The sequence below is a fragment of the Sylvia atricapilla genome, chromosome 12 (genome assembly GCF_009819655.1).
Source record: "Sylvia atricapilla isolate bSylAtr1 chromosome 12, bSylAtr1.pri, whole genome shotgun sequence".
NCBI classification, from domain to species: Eukaryota; Metazoa; Chordata; class Aves; order Passeriformes; family Sylviidae; genus Sylvia; species Sylvia atricapilla.
Window position 1 is genome coordinate 15,320,963 of NC_089151.1, and position 22,389 is coordinate 15,343,351.

A 22,389-nucleotide genomic window follows, 5' to 3' on the forward strand; every position below is an offset into this window, starting at 1 on the left:
GCCCCTCCGGCCTCCCTCCGCGCGGGATCCCTCAGGCCCCGCCCACCTGCGCCGCTCCGCGCGGGATCCCTCGGGCCCCGCCCCTTGCCCCGCCCATCCGGCACCTCTCCGCGCGGGATTCCGCAAGCCCCGCCCCAACCCCGCCCCCTGCGGCGCGCGGGACTCCGCGCGGCTCCCGCGCCCCGCCGGCCCCGCCCCGGCCCGCGCGCGGGGCCACGTGCGCGGTCGGGAGGCGGCCCCGCGCCGCCGCCGCGCGTTTAAATGTCCCGCCGGGCGCGGCCCGCGCCGCGCGCAGGGACGGGAGCGGCCGTGCCGTGAGGCGGCAGGCGCCCGGCGAAACCCGCCCGCGTCCCGCCCTGTCCCACCGGCCCGGCACCCGCCGACCACCCGCTCCCGGCCGGCAAGGGCTGGCGCGGCGGTGAGTGAGCGGCAGCGCGGGTGGGCAGGGGGCGGCGGGCGGCCTCGGGGCGGGGGGGGCCGTTGGGGCCGGTCCGGCCGCCCGTTGCGCGCCTTTGCCGGCCTTGGTGGGGAGGGGGTGCGTGCGGCCCGGGCCCGCGCGGCCCTGGGCTGGCCGAGGCTGACCATGAGCCGGGAGAGGTGAGTGCGCGGGCCCGCCCTGCGCGGGGCCCTGCAGGCCGAGCGCCCCGCCGGGCTCCCCTGGGAGGCTCCCGCGGCCGGCGCTCGCTCAGCTTCCCCTCTCTCCGCAGCGGCTGCGCCGACGAGAGGGATCCCGCCGAGGGGGGCGCGGGTGCGGAGTACGCCATGCGAGCCCGCAAGAGGAAAGCTGATGTGGCCACGGTGAGTGCCGGCCCGGCCCGGTGCCCGCAGGCCAGCGCCCGCCCCGCCGCCGGCTGGGCCCCCGCGCCCCGGCCGCCTTTTGTTGGGGGTGCGGGGCCCACGCGGTGGGCCCGGGGCCGGGCGGGCCTGCGGGGCTGTGCTGCTCCTGGGGCACCGGGCGTGTGTCACAGCGGCCAACAGCTGCTTGTCCCGCGGTTTGTACGCCGGAAATCATATGTGGCTTTTTATAGTTCTTACAGGATCCTGATGAAGAAATTGCCAAAATGGAGATGACTAGGAAAAAGCCGTGTGAAAAACAGGTAGTTGAATTTGCTTTATATGTAAATACTGTAATCTTACTTAACCCTGCTCTTACTTTGCAGTACCTCTTTATTTATGTTAACACGGTAAAACAAGTATTCTGCTGCCACATGCTGCATGGCAGTGGGTAAGGGGGACTGTTGGCCCTGGTTGATGATGGACTGTGCAAAGCAATTCAGTTCATATATGTAGTTTTGAAGCTTTTGCAAGCCTCAAGGCCTGTGTTGGTCTGAAACCTTGTGTTAATGCTGAAATGAATTCACCTGGCCTGTGGTTCGAGGGTGCACTTGTCAAGCCTTTAGACCTATTCTGTATTTACTTCTCTAGAGAGGTGTAAAGGTTCAGTCATGTGCTTATGTACCTTGTACATGTGCTCCTATATCTTGCTGGCCAAAGCATAAGACACTTGAGCATGTAGATGGAATCATCTCTTGAGGTGGTTCTCTTTGCTGTCATGTCTCTACTTCCTTATTTTCTGGGAGAGACGAAGGCTTCCTTTTCCAGCATCAGCTGGAATATTCCCATTTATGGGGGTAATTATCAGACAAAGTAAGGAGCTCCTGACTAGAACTTGAAGTGTATGCTAGATGCTCATGGTATAGTTAAATAGGCTTTGAATATCTGCAGAAAGAAGGAATATTTTTGTGAAGTCACTCTACCTAAGCAAATTAGTCCTGCGTTGGAGGTTGATAATGACCATTGTCAGCTTTCTTGGCAAGACATGTAGAATGAGCTGACTTACAAAGCCAAAACTAGTTTTACTGGTGTTCTCTAGTTCCCTTTGTGCGCTTTCCATATTCTTGAAAAGCAGATGTTTTTGGTATCTCCGTTGGATGTTGTGTTGGTGTGTGATTTTGAAAGCGTGATACTTTTGTAACCTTGAGTGGCCTGTGTTCTGGAATAGGTTCATTCCCCTCCTTTTTTCCCTGATCTCACACACACACACCTGCTCTGTCACTGAGCCTTCAGGCTGTCACGGCACATGCAGGGTGATGCTGAAGTTGCAGAAGTCACGGTCAGGGTGTGCAGCCTGTCCTCGTTTGGTAGGCGAGACTGTGCATAATGTGGCACATCTAACCCGAAGTGGCAGCTGGAAGTTCTAAGACTGAAGTGCTACCATAACAGATGGGCATCATTGTTTGGAATGGCCTCTGCTTGTTGCAACTGCGTACACTAGTTATCAGTCAACATATTAAGCAGGGCTCAAATGGTGAGCATTTAATGAGGGGATCTCTCCTTCCCTTCTGTCTTTCTTTTGCACAGTATATTAAACTAATTCCTCACTTCTGACAAGGAAGAGCTGCCTGTCCTTCACTGCAGCTTTCTCCTTCACCAGAAGATTCATTCTGTTTAAACTGAGCAAGGCCTTCTTGTGCATGTTTATTACATAATAACAAGGTATTTGTTAGAAAATCTCAATGGGGATCAAATTTCATTGTCTTCAGAAAGACAGTGGAAGGAAGCTTGAAGTGTCTTTTGCATATGTTGACCTTCAACTTTGAAAGCAGATAAAGACTTCCAGTTTTGTCTTCCTTGTGCTCTTGGCGTGGTAGCCATTCAGTGTTACTTCAGGAATGATAGGTAGACTAAAACTTAGATAATTTAGACAGTAGGCATCAAAAATCTTTACTTGGGAAATCTTCAAGGTAATCATAGGATGTTACTGGAATTTGACCCTTTCATTCTATAGACAATAAATAATATCATACCTATATATCTTTCCCTACATAGAGAAGGGGTTTTTTTTGTGACAAAGTAGCCAGATTGTTCCAGATCTGGTTAAAAAAGCTAACATTTGGCTGCACAGCAGCAGCTCTTCAGTCTATGGTGTGACACAAGCTATTCTCTGATATAAATTGCCATGGACCACTAATGAGAATATGTTTACGGTTCCAGCAGCAGTATAGCAGGCTGGAATGATAGCCAGGGCGACAGTTATTCTGTGGAGACACGACACTTCTAAAATGCAAGCAGCTATAAATCCACTGTAGCCTATACCACATGACTTCTACATTAAATAAATTGTTTACTGACACTAGTTTATCCACAAGGCAAAATATCAGAGTCACATCCCACTTTATGACATCTTCATAGTCAATTCATTAGTTTGCTTCTGTGGAACATAAGGCCCCAGTTCTTAATTAGGATGCCGTTACCCTTTATGTGATGAAAGGGTGGCTATATCATCAGGTCTGTGACAGCAGAATATTGCATAAATTCTGTGTTTGATTTTGGAGAACTGGCACTGCTGTAATTCTGTTAGCAATTCTCATACTAATTCTGGCTGCTTTGTGGGGATGAATACACTTCCAAGGCTCCATGTAAAACAAAATTCATCTAACTAGATTAGAATAATCTTTTCAATTGTCATGTAAGTTGCATGGTCACCTCCATATAAAGTGAAGAATTGAATCTAGAAGTTAGTTTCTTTAGATGAAACTAGCTGATGTTTTCACATCTGAAGGTGAAATAAACTCTCAGGAAGGAGTTTTGATCAGTTCCTCACTAGGCATTTTCCAGAGTCTGATTTTAGCATTGTCAAAGTGATCTAAGTGTTTTGAAAATATCCTTCAAAAAGTTTCTTTGGCTAATCTAGACTAATTTTTGAAGTTTCAGTTTAAAAAAACAAAATAAAGCCCACTGAAAAGTGTAAACTATGCCTAGGTTAAGAATCTGACTTGGCTCTAATCTGGATAAGGACATTTAGACTCTTATTTAAAAGGAGTAGAAGCTCCTATGCTATGCCAAGAGGATTGGAAACACTTAATAGTGTGGGTTGCTCTTTTCTGTCCTGTTTACTAAGTCTGGAATTCACTTCTGATAGCAAAGTAAAATTCAATACTTCAAAGTAATGCATCCTATGAGTGAAAAATGGCTGGAGTCATAGATCTTGCTGTTTGTGATGGGCAAACTAAGGCTGTGGTCTTGGAAGTGATACCGTTGTCTATGGTGTAAGGTGCTGCTTTTAGAGTGGCAAACAGGCCTGTTGCCCTGCTTTGATTTCCATGCTGAAAAACCTCTGATGTTGCTCTTTGAATGCAGTTCTGTATCATTCTCTTCCTTCTTGCTTGTCAGTGGAAGCTCATTCTGGTGGCTCCTAGCTCACATTGAGGTGCACAAGTGTTTCAGTAGTTTGTTTTTTTAGGTGTTTCTTCTTCACTGATGGCCCTGCATGGCCTATAAACAATAACCCCAGTGGTCACTACCTGCTTTGTTTTGTGTCTGATCTATAGCCTGAAGATTCAAAATGATTGATTTCTATGAATGTTTGATGTATGAGTGAATGGTGACATCCTGCAGGAAACTGAGGCCTGCTAATACTTGAACTTTAAAAAGACCCCACCTCTGAAGTCTGGGTTTTCTCTGGAGCTGTATGGGCTTGGGTGCTCTAATGGGCTTATCACCCACCCTCTGCCCTCTTGGTACCCATTGTCCTAATGAGCCTTCTCATGTGCTAAGTGCAGTTTCTGTGGTCTGTATCTTGTTCTTAGGTCTGAGATAGTGATCTGCATCTGATTAGTTGCTCCTGTAGCTGGAACATTGCTGTGGGTTGTCGCCAGGCTTTCTTGTTGGGCTTCACATAGATTTGAAGGGACCAGTCTCCACACTGATTTTCTTGCTTGTGTGCTGCTTTAGCTCCTGTTTGTCTCAGAAGTAAGCTCAGGACTGTAGTATTTCCTTTGGCTTCACAGATTCTGGGTAATCTGTTGCTTTCTGACAGGTTTCCACTTTTGGACTGGGTCTGTGCAAGCCCAAAGGAAGTTCTTCATGGTTTCCTCATACCCTCCCCACCTTAAACTGTTCCTTTTTTCAGTGGTGGCTCCTATTTCCTTACAGTTGCAGTGTGAGGTAATGCAGTTTCTTGATGCTTTTTCTTATTTTTGATTGTCTTGCTACGTCTGCTTTTAAGATTCAAGAGCCTGATTGATATGTTCATTCTCTTAGCCAAAATCTATGCCGGAGTTATGGTGCTCCCTCACCTATACTAATTAATTCCTGTCTCCTTCTCCAATAAGCTGCTTTTTTTGGAAGCCCTGCACATTAGTTTTGTTCTTGTCTCTAGCTAAGCTGTGTATCTGCAATGTTGCTCACATCTTTTCCCCAGTGTCTTATTAAGTGACATTATGTTGTCAAAAACTTTGTTTTCCCTTCTTTTCAAAACACCTAATAGGCTCTCGAACTTTGATTTCTATTTCGTTGTAGAAAATTCAGGGTGGTGAAATATCTTTAGTCTTGTTGCATGTGATGTGTCTGCTCAGAGAACTTTGTGAGCAAGTCTTTTGTCCTTCAGAAATCGCTGGTTTAGTAGGCACCTTTAAATAGATACTGTAGCTTTCCTGTTTGCTGATTAACTGATAAGACAGCACTTCTCCAAAGGCTGTTGGCAGCTGGGCTTGCTGTGCAGTTTGGAGAACAAAGTGTGACTAAAGTCTAGTTTTGAGGGAGGACAAAAATTAACTTCAAGCAATGCCGATGTGACATTTTCATTTGAACTTTCAGTTTGTAAAGAGTCTGTCATTTTTAAGATAAAGATACTATTCCCTTGTTAACACACCTCCCCACCCAAATTAAATCCTGGCATGGCTGGGTATGTAGTTATGCTATATTTGCATGTAGAACTCCCAAGAAGAAAAAAGACTGATCTGTGTGTCAGTAACTCAAAGTGCAAAGCAGTCTTAGCTGTGAAAGGGCTGTGAAATGTGGTTTTTGTTTCATCAAGTCAGTGGTTTCTGTTTGTGAAACTGTTGCAGGAGGGAGCCATTTTGCTGGAAAGTGATGTCATATGTAAGAAAGATGTAAAAAATCAGCTGTGGAAGCTTTTTTGCTAGAGGCAAAGTTTCACATAGTGTTTTACTTGATGGTGCCTAATGATTCTTCTGAGCTTGATTTTATTATTTTAGCACATTAGAAATCTGTTAGGGAGTTCTGTCCTTTTAGTGATGCAGAACTGATCAATTTGCAGCAAGATGGCTGACTTGAGTGTTAAACAGAAATGCCAAATTTTAATTTGCTTAGGCATAATGACAGTACCAGCTTTGTATTCTACTGCAAATAAAGTAGTATTTTCCTGAGACATTGTGTGAAGTGTACAAGGTCCTGTTTAAGAGTTAGGTGGTAGAAGAGTAAACCTAGTCCTAAGTTCTGATCCAAATAAAAGTTCAAAGGACATGACTGGTGAAGTTTTGGATATCTGATGTTTGCAAACCATGGTAGAATTTGGCATATAAAATTATCAGCCTTATAATTTAGTAGCAATTGCTTAAAATGTGCTTGGCTGTATTCTGAAAATTGAGTCATATATGCTTTGGGGTTTTTATCTTCATTCTACTAAATGAATGAGTACAAAATTCTACAAAGTGTTTTGCTGTGTTCACTGTCTGAGATGCTTTGCATGAAAGCGTGCCTTCAGGCATATTACCTACATATTTCTTACCAGAAATCCTGACCTCATATTTGGGTCTTTGAGTTCCATCTGCTTGCTCTTTGCCTGAGGGCAAGTATATTTTTGGTAAAACAAAATGCAGCATGAGAATAGGGGGGTTCTGACTTGGGTGTCCTTCTATGTCACAGTTGTGGTCCTTCAAAAGGATAACAGGGGGAGGGTCTTCAGCTTTAGTTCCAAACTGTCTCTACTGTGCTTTTAAGCAACAACCCCAGTACTCTGCAGAAGTGAGGCCACATTGTAGTGTTGTGTCCAGTTGTGGACCCCCCTAGTAAAAAAAAAGAGACTTGAGCACACAAGAAAGAGTCCAGAAAGGTCCATAAGATAATTCAGGAATCAGAGCTTCTTTCCTATAAGGAAAGGCTGAGGAAGCTGGGGCTGTTTAGCCTGGAGAAAAGGTGGTCTGTGGTGATTGGTGTTCAATTGTTTATAAATATTTGAAGGGAAGATGTAAAGAAGATGGAACCAAGCTCTTTTTTGTGTGATGGGACAAGAGGTGATGGACACAAACTGAAGCAGAAGAGGTTCTCTCTGAATATCATGCAACACTTTTTGAGGGCACAAGTTGTCCAGAATAGTTGTAGAGTCTCCATCCTTGAAGATACTCTAAAGCCTTGTGGACATGGTCCTGGGCAGCTGGCTCTTGGTGGCCCTTGTGAGCAGGGAGGTTGACAAAAAGACCTAGAGGTGCTTTCCAGCCTCTACCATTCTGTGTAGGTCAAAGAGATCAGACATTGGCAAGAAGTTGTGCATGAAGTTATGAGTATCTTCTATCTACAATTAAAGCAATTACCTTAAAAAGCAGAGTGTAAATCTCCTGTTTGATTGCACAGATGTCCTGGAATAACAGCCATGAGGATGCCCACATGCTGATCCCCACTCCGGATAAAGACGACGATCCCGTTCATGTTGATTACTCGCGGTTCATCCATCTGAGCGTTGTTCCCACCAGAGCTACCCCACTGCCAGCTCTAGGGTGAGTGTGCTGGGCTGCTGCTGCTCTGCCTTCCTCTTGTCTCCTGATCCAAGACTAAACATTGCTCTCTCTTAGCTGGGCAAATAGGGACGATGTATGGAAAAACATGATAAACAAAGAAGAGACCTACGTGAGGGATAAATTCTACATGCAAAGGCACCCCCAGCTGCAGCCTAAAATGAGAGCTGTCCTTCTAGACTGGCTAATGGAGGTAAGCTTTGCTGTGCTTGTGAGTATCTCAAGTGTGCTTTTGTTGAAGAGCACTAATAACTGTCATGAGTGCTCTTCAGGAGTATGTTTAGCTCTAGGTACTTGTCTTCATCTTAAATTTTGTTAATGAATGGCACCAAACTTAAAGGATATATGATGTATTGAGCTGATGATTTGCAAACTGACAATATATTCTGTTATTCACCTAGATTGATAGTGGATAATAATCAATTTTTCCCTAACACAGGGTAAGCTTTTAAGGTCACACTGCAGACAAAGGCTGAACAAATAATTACAGAAGTCATTGTGAGAAGGAAGATGGGTAGCTCTGAGATCAGATCCATCTCACAGTCTTCTTATCTGTTTTTGTCAAGCAGAATGTCCTACAACTCCTTTAGTGTCTGAGTTGTTTGTGCTATTTGGATGACTTGGTAGCATAATCACTGTTCTTAATTTTAAAGTGCTTGTCAGCATTTTCTTTTGAGGTGCTGGAATGATGGATCTTTGCAAAAAATGAGGAACTGATGTTCTGACATTGTTGGAACATGTGCTTGCATTTCCTAGAAGGGTTTTCACTCTGATCAGGTTTTTTTCTTGGAGGTTTCTGTAGTGAGAGTCATCTTGTGTCAAAGGAAACTGTTTAACTCTTGCGCTTAGTTAACATGTTACTTCACAATAGCAGTGAAGTAGAAAGCCAATATAAATTTTATGTCTTATCTCATGCTTTTTTTTATTAATACATATGTTGCACCTAGTTTTGACTTTTTAATGCTATTCTTGACCTTTGTAATCTCTATTGCCTCTCCAGGTTTGTGAAGCCTACAAACTTCATAGAGAAACTTTTTATTTAGCACAAGATTTCTTTGATCGCTTTATGGCAACACAACAGGATGTTGTAAAAACAATGTTGCAGCTTATTGGTGTCACTTCTCTATTCATAGCAGCAAAGCTTGAGGTAAGTATCTCCAGCTTTACTTAACATCAAAATGTGAATGGACACACAGCACGCTTACTGGATGCTGGACACATTGTGGAAAGCTTTATGGAGTTAGTTGCTATCATTTTTTTCATCTGGGAGACAGAAAAAAGGAAATTTTTTTCCTTTCAAATATTCCTGCTTTCTTTGAAGTGGGTAAAATCATTCTGGGATGTTAGCTAGTTTTCTCATTAGAGATTTCAGTGTTAGAATAAATCGAAAGTTTTAGTTGCAGTTGCTAAATGAATTTTTTCTCTGGGTGCTGTATACAGAGATCACTTGTTGCAATTTCATTGCAATAGAGTACCTACTGCATGATTTTTTTTTACTATTATTTACTGGAACAATTTAAACTACTAAAATACACAGTGCTTCTTAAGTTCCTAGTCATTTAAGAGAGCTGCTGTTCAGTCTTAAGCAAGAGATAAACGGCCTTTTCTGAAGGATGTTTTTAAAAAATCTTGATGTCAGTTATACAGTCACAGTGGTAATGTAGTCAAACAATGTAGGTTTGTACTAATCCATCCAAAGTGAAAGTTGAGGGCTATGATGAGCAAGTAATCTGTCTATTAAAGGCAGAGAACACCAGGATTTAAAAAGGGGGGATAAGGAATTATCCCTTTCTGTTTTGGAAGGTTGAAGCGGTGATTGTTCTCTTTATTTCTTTATTTTTTGTTAAAGTATGAAACTAGTTGCAACCTGTTCCACAAATTAAATACTTGATCTCCTATCTTTCAGGAAATTTATCCACCAAAGTTGCACCAGTTTGCCTATGTTACAGATGGAGCCTGTACAGAAGATGAAATCATCAGTATGGAATTGATCATTATGAAGGTAATATTTAAAAGTGGAATTAGTTTTTTAAAAATGTATAGCATAATCAGACTGAAAGCAGAGCTGCTCAGTTAATCTTAGGTACTGCTAAGAGGCACAATCTCTCTTACTAATTAGAAAGCACTATTTTCTCTAGGTAACAAGTGATCTAAAGCATTAAAAAACTATTTGTTCCCTGACTGTATGATCAGGAAGGCCTACAGGAGAGTATTTGGTTTGCATGTTTTAGAGGTGCCTTAACCAACTGAGATTAGAGCTTCTGATTGATAAACCATCTTGCATGGTTTAAGTTAGGAACTTAACTTAAATTGGCACTGAAGTCTTGTATGTATCTGTTCTTTCAGGCTCTTAATTGGAACTTAAATCCACTGACAGTTGTATCGTGGCTGAACATTTACCTGCAAGTTGCATATTTAAATGATCTTTATGAAGTAATGCTACCACAATATCCACAGCAGATATTTGTACAAATAACAGAGGTAAGACTGATTTCCTTCAAATGCTGTTTCACCTGGAGAAGTGTTTTTGTGTCAGGCTTACTAAACATATGTTGTCTTGTAGCTCTTGGATCTCTGTGTGCTGGATATTGGCTGCTTGGAATATACCTATGGAATACTTGCAGCTTCTGCTTTGTATCACTTCTCTTCATCTGAGTTGATGCAGAAAGTTTCAGGTATTGGCATTTATGAACTTCAGTCTTGTGTATTGGCAAATGTTGCCTTCATTCAGGCAGATAAGCATGTGTCTTGTGTTGCAGGTTATGAATTCTGTGAGATAGAGGACTGTGTGAAATGGATGGTCCCATTTGCCATGGCTCTGAGGGAAGTAGGAAGCTCCAAACTCAAACACTTTAGCGGGATTGCTCCTGAAGATTTGCACAATATACAGACGCACATTAACAGCTTTGATTTGCTGGTATGTATGTGCAGAGTGAAGACCAAAACCTGTCTGTGAAATCTTTGAGGTCTTGTTTCTTTGGTTAGGACATACAGTCCATCAAGTGAAGCATTAACAGTTGAGACTGAGTGTATTTAGATGATAAAAGGCATAAGGTTGTAGTCCAGATCCAAAGTTCCTGAGACAAAGACTTGTCTTGGGACTGACTTGTTCAGTATTTAGTTTAAAAAGATGATTGTGCCTTCAGCTTCTCATCTCAAACAGCATAGAATTTCCCCAGAAATCAGAAGCATTTCTCTACCCTTTGGGATACTTCAGATACCATGTGTTAGACCTTTCTCCCTAGGAAATACTGCTAATACAGTCTTGTCTGATCCAGAGAAAAATATTGATCACTTGAGACTGATCTAGTGGGACTGTTTATGTGACAGTGGTCATTGACTAGCAGTGGAGCAAGAGTGGTTTTCAGTGTGAGAAACTTGCAGAGGATCAAAATCTTGTTTAACAAGTTGTGATTTAAGCTATTGGGGTATTTTTTTTATCTTATTGAATTGTAGGTAGAAGTTAAACTTCTTCTTGTTCAGTTGTTTCTGAACTTTGCTTTCTTGAAGGTACAGGAGTGCCTGTATGTTATGAATAACTAATGCTAATCATCAGATTCCAAAAACTAATACTCTCTTGGAGTTGAACTGCAAGTAGTTACTGTGTACTATGTGGTTTATCAGTTACTGTTAGGAGGGTTAGATATGGATATGCATTTCCAGATTAACAATCTATCAGATTATAAAACACTGGATTATATTGATCTAATGCACAGACACACCAAAATAAAGATTTTTTTTTTTTTTTCCTCTTCTTTGTGTGCTTTCAGGACAGAGCTCAAGCAAAACAAGCCATATTGGCTGAGCAAAATAGGACTTCACCTTTCCCCACTGGTGTCCTTACACCACCACAAAGTAGTAAGAAACTGTCTTCTGGACTGCAATCAATATGACTTTAGGAACTGTTGATGGACAATTTTGCTGAAGTGCCTGTTCTGCTGGTTTTAGCTCCTGCTCCATTACAGAAATGCTGCCAGTGAAGTTCATAAGCTTTCATGGAATCTGAAAAGGAAACTTTACTTTCATGTGACAGAAGTTTGTCTATATGAAATAGTTTTATTGAATGTTAAAATATTTTAAAGAAATGGATCAAGTACACCAGCCACTTGAAAGAACACTGAAGTGTGCTCCAGATGCTGCTACGGAGGGTGATGCTTGATCAACTGTTCAGAAAAAGGGCTTGAAGTTTAGATTAGTTACTGTGCCTGTTTGTCCTTTGGGTAATCCGCAGATTTCTGTCCGTCATTGGCAAATGGGCAAAAAGTGCTGTGGAAGACAACATTTCAAAGCCTCTTTTTTGAATGGTTGGTTTACAACTTGATGCCTTTTAAAAAACTCTTTATTGTAAAAGCTGCTATGTCTGTGTATTCATTTTTAATAAAAATGCTGTCTAAGACAGCTGGTTTTATGTATATTTCTTTTAACTATGATCAGTTTAAATTTTTCGGACTGTGACCTTTAATAAGTGTGGGAGTTGGGGATGAATAGCGTAGTAACTATTGCTTTATTTATTTACCACTACTTAACCATGGAAACTTCTTTATTTGGATACTAAAGTAAAATTGTCGTGTTGGGCTACTTGGCTTTCCTCTAGCCGGGTGCAGGAGGCTGGGGAGGGGATAATAAACATGACAAGGACGTGGGGAATCCTTCCTTAACATTCTGTAATGATCAGAAATTACTGGGAAATTCTTGAATCAGGTTGTCTGGATTGTTACTCTTAGGTGATACTAAGTGAGAGGTGATCAGTAGGAAAAGTCTACCTCTTAAATAATCATTTAAACATTAGGGTTTTGGCACAGTATTTGACAAATAATCATGTATGCAGAGTTATATTCTTGGTGAGGTATGTGCCTTTTTACAGGAAAGTCTTTTTCATCTTTGCAATGTCTGAGAATCACAGAGGTCCTAATGGGACATTTTCTGGAAATTCATGGAGTTCTGGAGAAGGGGGGAACAAAGAAATAAATGGTTCCTTGTTTCTTGCGTGTTTTTTGGTGCTTGCTTTGAAGAATTGTTCAGTAACACTGAAAACTTTTGAGACTACCAGGGTTCATCATGTCCTGCTGCAGATAACTTTAATGCTCCAACATCTAATATTTCAGGAACCCTCCTAGTCTGTTGTTAGTTTTGGGGTTTTTTTTAAACAATAATTCCCGGCAAGGCTGCTTTTTATTATTTTTTTAAGTTATTCTGCTTTTTTTCCTCTTCTCTGACCCAGTATTCTGATAAATGTTGAAACTTTAATGTAATAAAAATAACTGTGGTAATCAATGGTAAGCAAGTTCTTTGGTGCTGCTGGCTTTTTTCCTTGCAATGAATGGTTATAAGTTCTGTGTTAACAAAACAAGTGCAAATGTGAGCTGAATGTGTTTGCTGGTGCCAGTTTGGAGAGGTTTTAATTTCTCAGAGAATTTCATGCCTTAGACAAAGGAGATGTAATGTTGGCTGATTATGGAAGCATTTGCCAAGTATTTTGGTGCTTTGTCCTTAAATGTAGAACACAAAGTGGGGGTGGATGAGGAAAACTAATCCTCCTGAAAGGTAGTCTATAGTTTTAATTCCTAAATCGCCAACCATGCTTCACTGCCAGGCCTTTTGGTGTTTATTTTTAGTTCTTTGTCCCTTGTAGATGTTTCACAAGAAAACCACAATTTCTTTTTTTGATTTCTGTCATCTTTAAAATGGGGGGTGCATTTAACTGTTCAAGAAAATATCCTGTGGGGATATTAGAGATATGGTAAACTCTTTAACTTTCAGTTTAAGCTAAATGTTTAACTATGGTTAATACCTCTGCAAGAGTGAATGTAGATGTTCTATATGTTTCTGGGCTGTGTGGGAAACCAGGGTCTGAGAGACAGATACACCTATGAATTAAACTTGTTCAGACAACTGGCCTCTCTCCAAATGTGATCTCTGCTTCAGATGGTGATCCTGCTAATTTTACAATTCTTTTTTTCGTGAAAGGTCAGCCTCCTGTATTCTGATGGAAGGCAGTGTGTTCAGAGTGTGGAGGTTGTGGCTTTGCAGCTCCCCAGGTAGGAATGCTATGACACCCCTGAGATGCAGCACATCCCATCTGGGGGGACTTACCTTGAGAAATATTTTCTTACTTTCTTATATGTTATGTTATCTTTTATAAGAATCTGTTTCTGGTTGTCTATTGCAACACGTGGATACTGTGTCTGGTTCTGCCTTTCTAGGGTAGCTTGAAAAAAACCTGCATTGGTTGCTGCAAGCTGAAAAGTTTTTTAGAGCAGGAGTGTGCAGGTAATTTTAAGGAAGATAGTTGTCCCTATTAGAAAAAACCAACCACCTCCAAGAGGGAGTTGCCTCTCTATTTCTTTGCTTATGGATCCTATTCTCCTAAATTCTGATCCTGGCCCAATCTGGTGTGGGGGAGAAAGGTTTGAGGTGTTCAGGCTGAAGCTTGTGCAACAGAGAGAGGCTAATACCAAATACTATATTCCTGCAGTCTCTGACCCCAGATGTGTCACCCCAAGAGGTGGGGAGAGGCCTCCAGGGATGGACAGCCCCAGGGTGATGCAGGAGGGGCAGCACTGGGCAACCCTGAGAAAGCAATTTAGCTGTGCAGTGCTGCACACTCCTCAACTGGAAACTGTCTCTCTTTAATAGCTCCAGACCAGCATAAAGCATGCTGCAAAGTAAATTGAATTTGCAGTAACCCAGGTGGTGCATGATTATCTTCTCCTCCTGGAAGGTTTGTCATAACAATGCATCAAAGCCTCACCTTGGTCTGAAAGCTGGGGGCATCAGAGAAACTGAACAACAGAAATGAATCCAGTGCTAATTTTGCATTACTGCTACTGTAAAATTGCAAGCTGGGGGTTGCTGGGGGTGTGTTGAAGGAAGTAGCCCCAAATGAGTGAGCTGAGGCTGCAGTTGTGAGCTGGGGTGATGAGCAGAAAGGATGGAGGCATGGCAGTCCCCACTGAGTCTGCCAGATGCTCAGCTCTTGTAAATGCTGTAGGTACCTAACAGAAATAGTTATTGGTATAAATAGTTCACAGAAATAGTTCTGCATAGCTTGTCTGCCCTAAAGCAGGAGGGTGGTCTTTCTCTGGTTCTATTTTAAGGTCTCAGGTCAGCATCTCCTCTTGGTTCTCAGTAATTACAACATTAGGGGTTTATTACATCCCTGCTTCACAAGGTGAAGGCAAGGGCCAGCCCTCATGGCCTGGCTCAGGGTTCTCTCTATTCTTGGGTGCTATTTGCTGCCCACAGAGTGCAGCAGCCTGAGTGCAGGAGGATGGGTGGGTAGAACACTTCCCTCAGGCAGGGAGTCAGTCAGACCTCACTGCCAGTGTACGAGGCTTACAGCAGCATCTACCCTTGGGGGGAAGTGTCAGGGAACTTCAGCTTGGGAGTTGCCATAGCCTGCAATGGGCTCTTTTCCAGACTTTATTTGGAGTAACACCTGCAAGGTAAAGGCTTCTGGAGCAGCTGGGGGGTCAGTGTGCAGTGCAGCAGGGGACTGAGTGGGCAGGCTGGCATTGGCTGTACCAGCTTCACCTTTGTTGGAACGAACCTTCTGTTCTGGGAATTCAGGGAACTGCTGTCTCTAGGAATTTATCAACGTGCATTTAAAGCACCAGATCATTCATACCCTGTCTTCCACAAACCTTTACCACCAAAAAAAGAGATACTGGCATATGCTGTGAAATAACACAGGTTAGCTTTGTCTAGTCTTGAATTTGTTCGGGATTAGGAACAGCTCTGCCTTGCTGGGAAGGCCAAGGGCAACTTGGCCTGGGGTCTTGCAGTCTATGTTCAGGTTTGGTGTTCAAACAGGGGATGTAGCTCTGTCATGTGCTGCCTGTGGCGGGAAGCGGCAGGGCTCTTCCCCTTGTGGTTGTCCTGCCCTCTCCCCAGCCATGGTGTAACCAGTCAAAGCGGACAAACTGAGTTTGGTTTTTGGTGGTGGGTTTGTTTTTGGTTTTTGTGGGGGGTTTTTTTGTTGTTGTTGTTTGTTTGTTTGTTTTTGGTGGCTTTTTTGTGGATATTTTTTGTGTGTCTGTTCTGTTTTGAGGGGGTTTTGTGTCTGTGAGATGGCAGGAGAAAAGTATGTACAAGTATGAGAAGAGTTTAATGTCTATATCTCGTTATTATAACAATTTGTGAAACTTCTCTGCTTTGAAGTTAGAACTAGAGCAGAGCACCCACTTGGCTTGAGTTGATGAGCAGTAAGTATTTTGATGATGATCCTGTGCTCTTTCAGCCACACCACCTGCAAAACAGCTTTAAAGTACAAAATGTGTTTCTCCCAAATTTTGAGTAGTCCACTATTGCCACAACTTATATATAATCAAACATTTAATGAAGAGTGCAGAATATTGTAATGCTATATGAGCTCTTTCATTTCAACCTCTTGAGATAATAAGTTTATGCTAAGCACAAAGGATAGATTTGTATATGAAGCTTTTTATTTCAGTTAAAGGTGAGTTTCATGTTAGAAAAGGAAAGGAAGTATTCTTTGTAGGCTGAATAAAACCAGGCATTTCAGAACTCCACAGATGGGTGTGTTTGAGGGCAAATTAAATGAGATGGCTATCAAGGAAGGAAGGAGAACCTTTCTGATCCCATGGGCTTTGGTCCTACAGATGCTGACAATTCAGGGGAGCACACTGTCTACTGGAAGTGCAAATCTACTTGAAAACTGGGTTTGTTTTACCAAGCCAAACATATTCTCATGTAACTCATATAGTGAAAAAGCAAATATGTTTTTATACTGCACTGTGGGGGTTTTTTTTTTTTTTTTTTTTTTTTGTTTTTTGTTTTGTTTTTTTTTTGAGCATGATGGCAATAATATCCAAGGAGGAACACCATGAAATCCTAGATGTTTGCCTCAGCATGCCTGGGATCTGAGGAAAAATTTTGTGTAGAGCTTCTCTCACCTGGTACCTGTTCTGTCAGATGTGCCCCTGTTCCTGGGATGGAGGAGATCCAGGTGCCTGACAAGAACAGTCTTTAGCTGTGGGAAAAAGATTTCCTTTATCAATATGTGCTCCTGTGCTCTGAGTCTCAAATGTTAACTTCTGCCTTGGCTTGGCTAAAGAAATAAGAGTTTTGTTGCTTTTGTAAATTCCCATTAAGAGAAGTTACTTTGTTTATGGACACTGGCTGGGGAGGGGACGTGCTTCTGTAAATCTAAATGCACTTAATGTCTTTCTGGCAATATTACAGTTGGTCACTCTTCATTTAAAAATCAGCATTTGGTCGCATACTTTTATACGATAAAGGCAACATCAAAGCACCAAATGTTTGGGTCTCTCACAAACTGTATACAGTAGCATTCCTTGAAAATGAAATGATAATGGGTTTAATCAAGAGCTAAACAATTTTCCTGACAGAGAAAAGGAACAAGCTTGAACATTTTCTGGAAAATTGTGCAGTTAACAGCCACCCCACAGATGTGATTTTCCTGGTGCTAAAAGCATAGCTGGGTCTATTTTCTTCCCTTGGGGTTCAGATTCTTTTATTTTCAGTAGGGTCAGGAGCCTAAAGTAATTTATGTACAGATGTGAGTTTCCAAAAAGAAGCTGCTGGTGACACGAGGGTGTGAAGACCACTAAAGCTGACAGGGTGAGACTGGCTGGTCTGCATGAGCAGGGAGCAGACTGCTCTGGATCTAGGACTGTTGCTTTTTTCTTAAATATGGATGAAAGAGGCCTCCCAGGCAACTGTAAGTAAGTGGCTTGGCTAGAAAGAAGAGAGTGAAAATGTAATGAAACTCTGTAGGAATGTGTTTGGGCTCCTCCCAAGGCAAAAGAAGGAGTAGGGACAGCTGTGATTTGCTCAGGTTATCGTGTTCAGACTCCAGTTACACAAACTTACCTATGGTGTGCTCTGCATGCAACCAGAATAAATGGTTTGAGCTTTCTTGGATTGGATCCCAGAGCAGCAACATCAGATGGAGAAGAGTAATATGGTGCTTTATTTTGCAGTTCTGTGCAAGGTGTTTGGATTTTTTTCAGGGGGGGCACTCTATCAGGACACCAGCCTCTGCAGCTCAGCACCTCAGCCCAATATTTCTACGTGTCAGGAGTTATTGACCATGACAAGAGTTAAAAGATAACCTTTATCTTTTTACCCCACTATCCGTCTTCCAGTTCTTGCCAGATGCTAATGTCATTTTTGGACTGTACAGCTCACAGTGAGGTTTGGTTGTTACACTTGGGTTTAAGATCAGTCTGAGAATAAACAAGTTGCTTTCTCACCTCAGCCAGACCTGCCAAATGCTGCTGTCTGATGTGGGTAAAGCTGATGTTTCTGGCTCGCAGGAGGCACCCCTCTTACCTCTGCCAGAATGATGATGATGAGGATGTTATTTGAGCACAGGAGAGGGCAAGTGAAACCCTTTTTACATCTCTGATTGGGAAGTCTGGTTGTCAGCCTTGTGAGAGCAGAGAAAGATGTTTTCGTTTTGGCCAAAATCTTGCAGAATGAAGAATGCTCTGAGGAAAGGTTAGCTGATCCTGCGTGGTGTTATTAGTATTCTGGGCTTCAGTCAGGAGATTAATAATAGCCACAGACAGTGTCTCCTCATATTAAAGTGTCTTCACATGAGTAGTTTGGGTGAGTGCAAAAGGACTGCAAGGCACAAGCAAGCTGTCTTGTCTCGCCCCAACTGACAATGAGTCAACACTTTAATATAAAGAACAGACAGTTGGTAACAGTCATTAACATAACAAAGTGCCCTATAGATCACTCCAAATTCATCTGACTGTTTTTAAGCAAATGTTTTCCCCTGAGAAGTGGCAACGGAACAATTTGTTGAATGTTTTGCTGCCTGGGCCACCCCGCTCTGCTGGGAGTGGGAGAGGTGCTGCTTGTGGGGTGGCTGATCTAGAAACCTCCTAATAGGGGGTAGTATTTGCTTGCAGTGACTGAGTTGGTTGGCTTTTTTAACCTGATTTCCTACCAAATCTGGACTCATGGGTTTTTTTTTTTTGTGGTTCCTCTCCCCATTTCCCTGTCTCTTGGCTTCCTCCATTGGACAACTTAAAGAAGATCTGACTTCTGTTAATGCAGGTAAGAAGAAAAAGGAGTCAGACAAGCCACTGATTGCTCTGTGCCTGGCCACACCCTGGATGAGTGATGGTGGAGTCTCTGTGCTGGCAGGATCAGAGGTGGGAATAGAGGAAGAAGGAAGGAACTGGGGCTGTAGCACTGGCAGCTGTGATGCACATCTGGCAGTGGAGTGGGATGAGTAGAGCCTGAGAGTAGCCCCAAGGAGGGAGGAAAAGCCATGCACAAAAGCAGGGCTGTTACTGCTCCTCATAAGAAATTTGCATGACTTCCTTGCATACCATTGTGCTGGGAGGATGCACGCAATGCACCTGCCCAGAGCAACCTGGTGATGTTGGTGCAGTAACTTCCATGTGCTCTTGGGCTGTGGTAGAACTCCAGGTTTCTCCTGCAATTTCCAAGGACTGTCTGCCACCAGCCAAAGGCCTAGAAGTGCCAGCAGCTGCAGTGGGTTTGGATCCTGCTGCTGCCCACTTGACCTTCTCCCCAGCTGCCTGCCTGAAGAGAAAACACCTCTCCAGGCACTGCTGCCAGGGGAAGGGTTGAGATGTAAATTGTGAGAGTTTGGGACGCTGTGCTGGCTGAGTGGCCCCGCAGGTGAAGTTACTACAGCAACCCAGGCAGGGGCTGGCTTTGAGAGGCATCACTTCCCCTCTATAACTGTGTTATATCTGACTTTCCTGAGTGCCTACGGGCGGATGGGCACCTCCAGGGCAGCTGCAGGGATTGGGCTGGCCAGGCTGGGTTGGGGCTGGCCGGGTTGGGTTTGGGATGGCTGGGTGTGCTCTGGACCTGCTGCTCACCTGCCTGAGAGAGAAATCCCAGATTCTCCCCATCAGTTGTGCCGGAGGGGACCCCGAGGGACCTGTTGTGCCCCGGCAGGGTGGCCGTGCGTGCTGGGCGGTCATTTCTGGAGGTGTGTGAATGTCCCTTTGTGCAGGCCCGCGCGGGGAGGCCGCGGGATGCCGTGTGGGCCCGGGCCGGGGGCTCCGGGGATGCGGCAGCAGCTCAGCGGCCCCACGCTCATCGACTTAATTGTGGCTGCGCCGCGGGGCTGGAGGAACGCGGGGCGGCCGCGATTCTCACGGCGCGGGAGGCTCCCGGCCGGCCAAATCATTAACGTCAATTAAGTACAGAATGTGTAGATTACTGACATGTTATTGTTAGGGCTCTAAAGGAAATATAATTAATAAAACTTCCCCCTCCCGCCCCCATGAAGAGGCAGCCCTTTGTGCTCCCTGCCGGCACCGTCTATCTGCTCCCGCAGCCCCACGCTCCCTTCAGCAGCCTCGGACAGCGTTAACATTTGAATTAACATAAAATCACTTTCTGAAATCTGTTAACATTTATAATGTTGCTGTACTTCGCCTGATCGTTGCAATTTTTTTTTTTTTCTGTCTGTTTGAGCTCGGTGAGGGGTTTCTTTTTTTTTTTTTTTTCCAGTGATACCAAACATAGACCCATTATGCCGCAAAAAAATCTCATATTTGTTTAATGATTTCCCATTGGTATCTTTGTTGCTATGAACCAAAGCATTAAATAGAAGCCAGCCCGTTAATGCCGTGTTGTTCTACATAATAAATTTGAATATCCCCCAATGAATATTTTTTACAGGAATTTTCTGAATAAAATGCATATGTGCCAGGCTACTACTAATTACTTAAAATCAATTTTTGACATTTAATGTTGACATCTGAAATATTTCCTTTAATTTTTTGGTTGCTTCTCCAAACAGAAATGATGGCATTTGTCCTAAGGAAGGCTGGGTGGACAAATAATGCTTTTACACACAATGAAATGAAAAGCAATAAAGAAAATGTGTTAAATGTCAACAGTAAAGCATCTCTTCTCTCCACGTATTATGAGGAGACTATACCCCAAAAATATGCATACAAACAAAAAAAATCCTTCAAGTGACTTAATACGTTTGAATATTAATGGTTTGAGTGTTAATCCATTGCAATGGCTCAGGGTTTTTTTCCAAAATCGGCTATTTAAATACATTATTACCTCCATAAATTCTCTGTGGTCACTGTGGTAGCCATAGCATGAAAAAATAATCATCATAAATCTGAATTTACAAAATATCTCCAAAAATTGCACAGTTTTGCTGAGAGAAACAGAAGATGAAGTGTGTATTATTTAACTCCATATATTTTGTCCTTGCAGGAGCTGCTTGTCTGAAAAACCAGCAGATGGAGTCTGCTGGAGGACACGAGAGTCTGGCAGCAGCCTGAGAAACCAGCTCGGTTTTGTAAGCAAGAGGAGACTGACAGCCTTTAGCATGTGAGATGTGGTCTGGAAACCTCTGCTAAAGAAGTGGGTGGATGCTGCAGCACCTGCCTCTGCAGAGAGCAGCTTTGCAGGGCCCCAGGTGGGTCACTGCAGGGTCTCCTGCCTGGTAAAAGGGATTTGGCCACGAGTGCTCAGAGGCCATGGCTGCCTCCTCCTGCTGGGTGCTGCAAACCCACCGTGCTCAGATGCCAGGACAGGCAGCAGGTCCCTCTCAGTGTCAGCAGCAGGGCAGGAGGCTGCAGGGCCGCCCCAGAGCACATCCTGGGGTGCAGTGAGCCCTGCTGGGTGGGCTGGGGGCACACGGGCTGTCGTGTCCTCAGCTCCCAGCAGCAGATGCTGTTCCACACGGTGACACGTGTCCAAAGGCAGCTGTGATGTGTCACAGAACATCTCCACCGTGCTCAGGGGCAGGAAAGGCCAGGGCAGAGCCTGCACCAGGTTTGTGCATTCCCATTGGCTGGGAAACCTCTTATGTCTCCTTTTAGATACTAAACTATGGTTCTGTTAAAACAACCATGTAGAAAACCATGAAGTACTTCCACACTTCTCCATCCCTGAGTGTCTCTTGTTACATGTGCTTGTCCCTGAGTGTCCTGAGGTTGTTATTTGTGGTCAACAGTTGCTGGGATGTTCCTTGCACAGAGCTGACCATTCCACAGCAGTGTGGAGAAGCAGAGGGAGAGGGGAGGATGCTGTGGTTTCTCAGTGCTCCCCTTGACACTTGGCCCTGACAGAAGGAGGGTTTGATCAGGGTATTTGGAAAAAGTAGTGGCCAGCACAATCTGCAGGAGAATCATGGACATCACCTGTGTCCCAAAACAGTGACATGGTAATAAGCAGTATTTTTTAACAGAATGGGAGAAGACTGCTCCACCCCTGACTTTCTCCATTGGCAAGATCTCTATTCCTCATCATTTTCAGCTTGTGCTCCCTGAAGACTGCTCTCACCCACACCTCAAGATCCTTATGCAAGTGTCTGGGGATGTAACATGCTTTTGGATTTCTTTGGCTGGATTGTCACTCAGCTAATAATGTTCCACAAGTGGACCTCGGTAAACCAAAATTTGCAAAGGCTGGAGAAACACTGACCCAATGAGAAGTTTTGCTGTTACTCTTCTCTTTCACTTGAGCTCCTACAACTGGAATAATCTGTGCACACAGTCTTAGACAGAGGATACATCCAGGTTGTTCAGCCACGCTTGTGGGACAAGGACAGAAACCAAAGGTCTGTTGAGTCCTTCCCAAGCCCTGAGAAGGGGGACATTGCAGCAGCTTGTGAATGAAGGTGCCCAGGCAGCAAGTACAGCACAGGCACCCCCTTTCACAGAGGGCAGAGTCCAGCCAGACCTGTGTAAGCAGGGACTGATCCTTGCCTAGCTTAGAAACATCTCTATAGAGTTAGGAATATAGCAATGGGATTAGCTTTGCTGCTAAACCCTCAAAAAGCTGAGCACCCTATGAATTACAGCCTCCCCTTTCATATCTGCAGCTGAGTTTGACATATGTAGCT

At 43.8% G+C, this 22,389-nt stretch overlaps 2 protein-coding genes across 2 annotated transcripts in view; one reads left to right on the plus strand and one right to left on the minus strand.

The window, feature by feature from the left end:
* C12H19orf12 (chromosome 12 C19orf12 homolog) overlaps window positions 1-22,389 on the minus strand; it is a 347,603-nt gene that overhangs the window by 67,162 nt on the left and 258,052 nt on the right. The gene's annotated exons all lie outside the window — the stretch shown is intronic.
* On the plus strand, window positions 278-12,783 carry CCNE1 (cyclin E1). Its single transcript, XM_066327930.1, has 11 exons — window positions 278-418; window positions 708-798; window positions 1,029-1,097; window positions 7,375-7,517; window positions 7,593-7,728; window positions 8,536-8,682; window positions 9,442-9,537; window positions 9,882-10,016; window positions 10,099-10,210; window positions 10,295-10,452; window positions 11,306-12,783. The coding sequence occupies exons 2-11, from the start codon at window positions 763-765 to the stop codon at window positions 11,426-11,428; spliced, it is 1,155 nt and encodes a 384-aa protein (XP_066184027.1). The 5' UTR covers window positions 278-418; window positions 708-762; the 3' UTR covers window positions 11,429-12,783.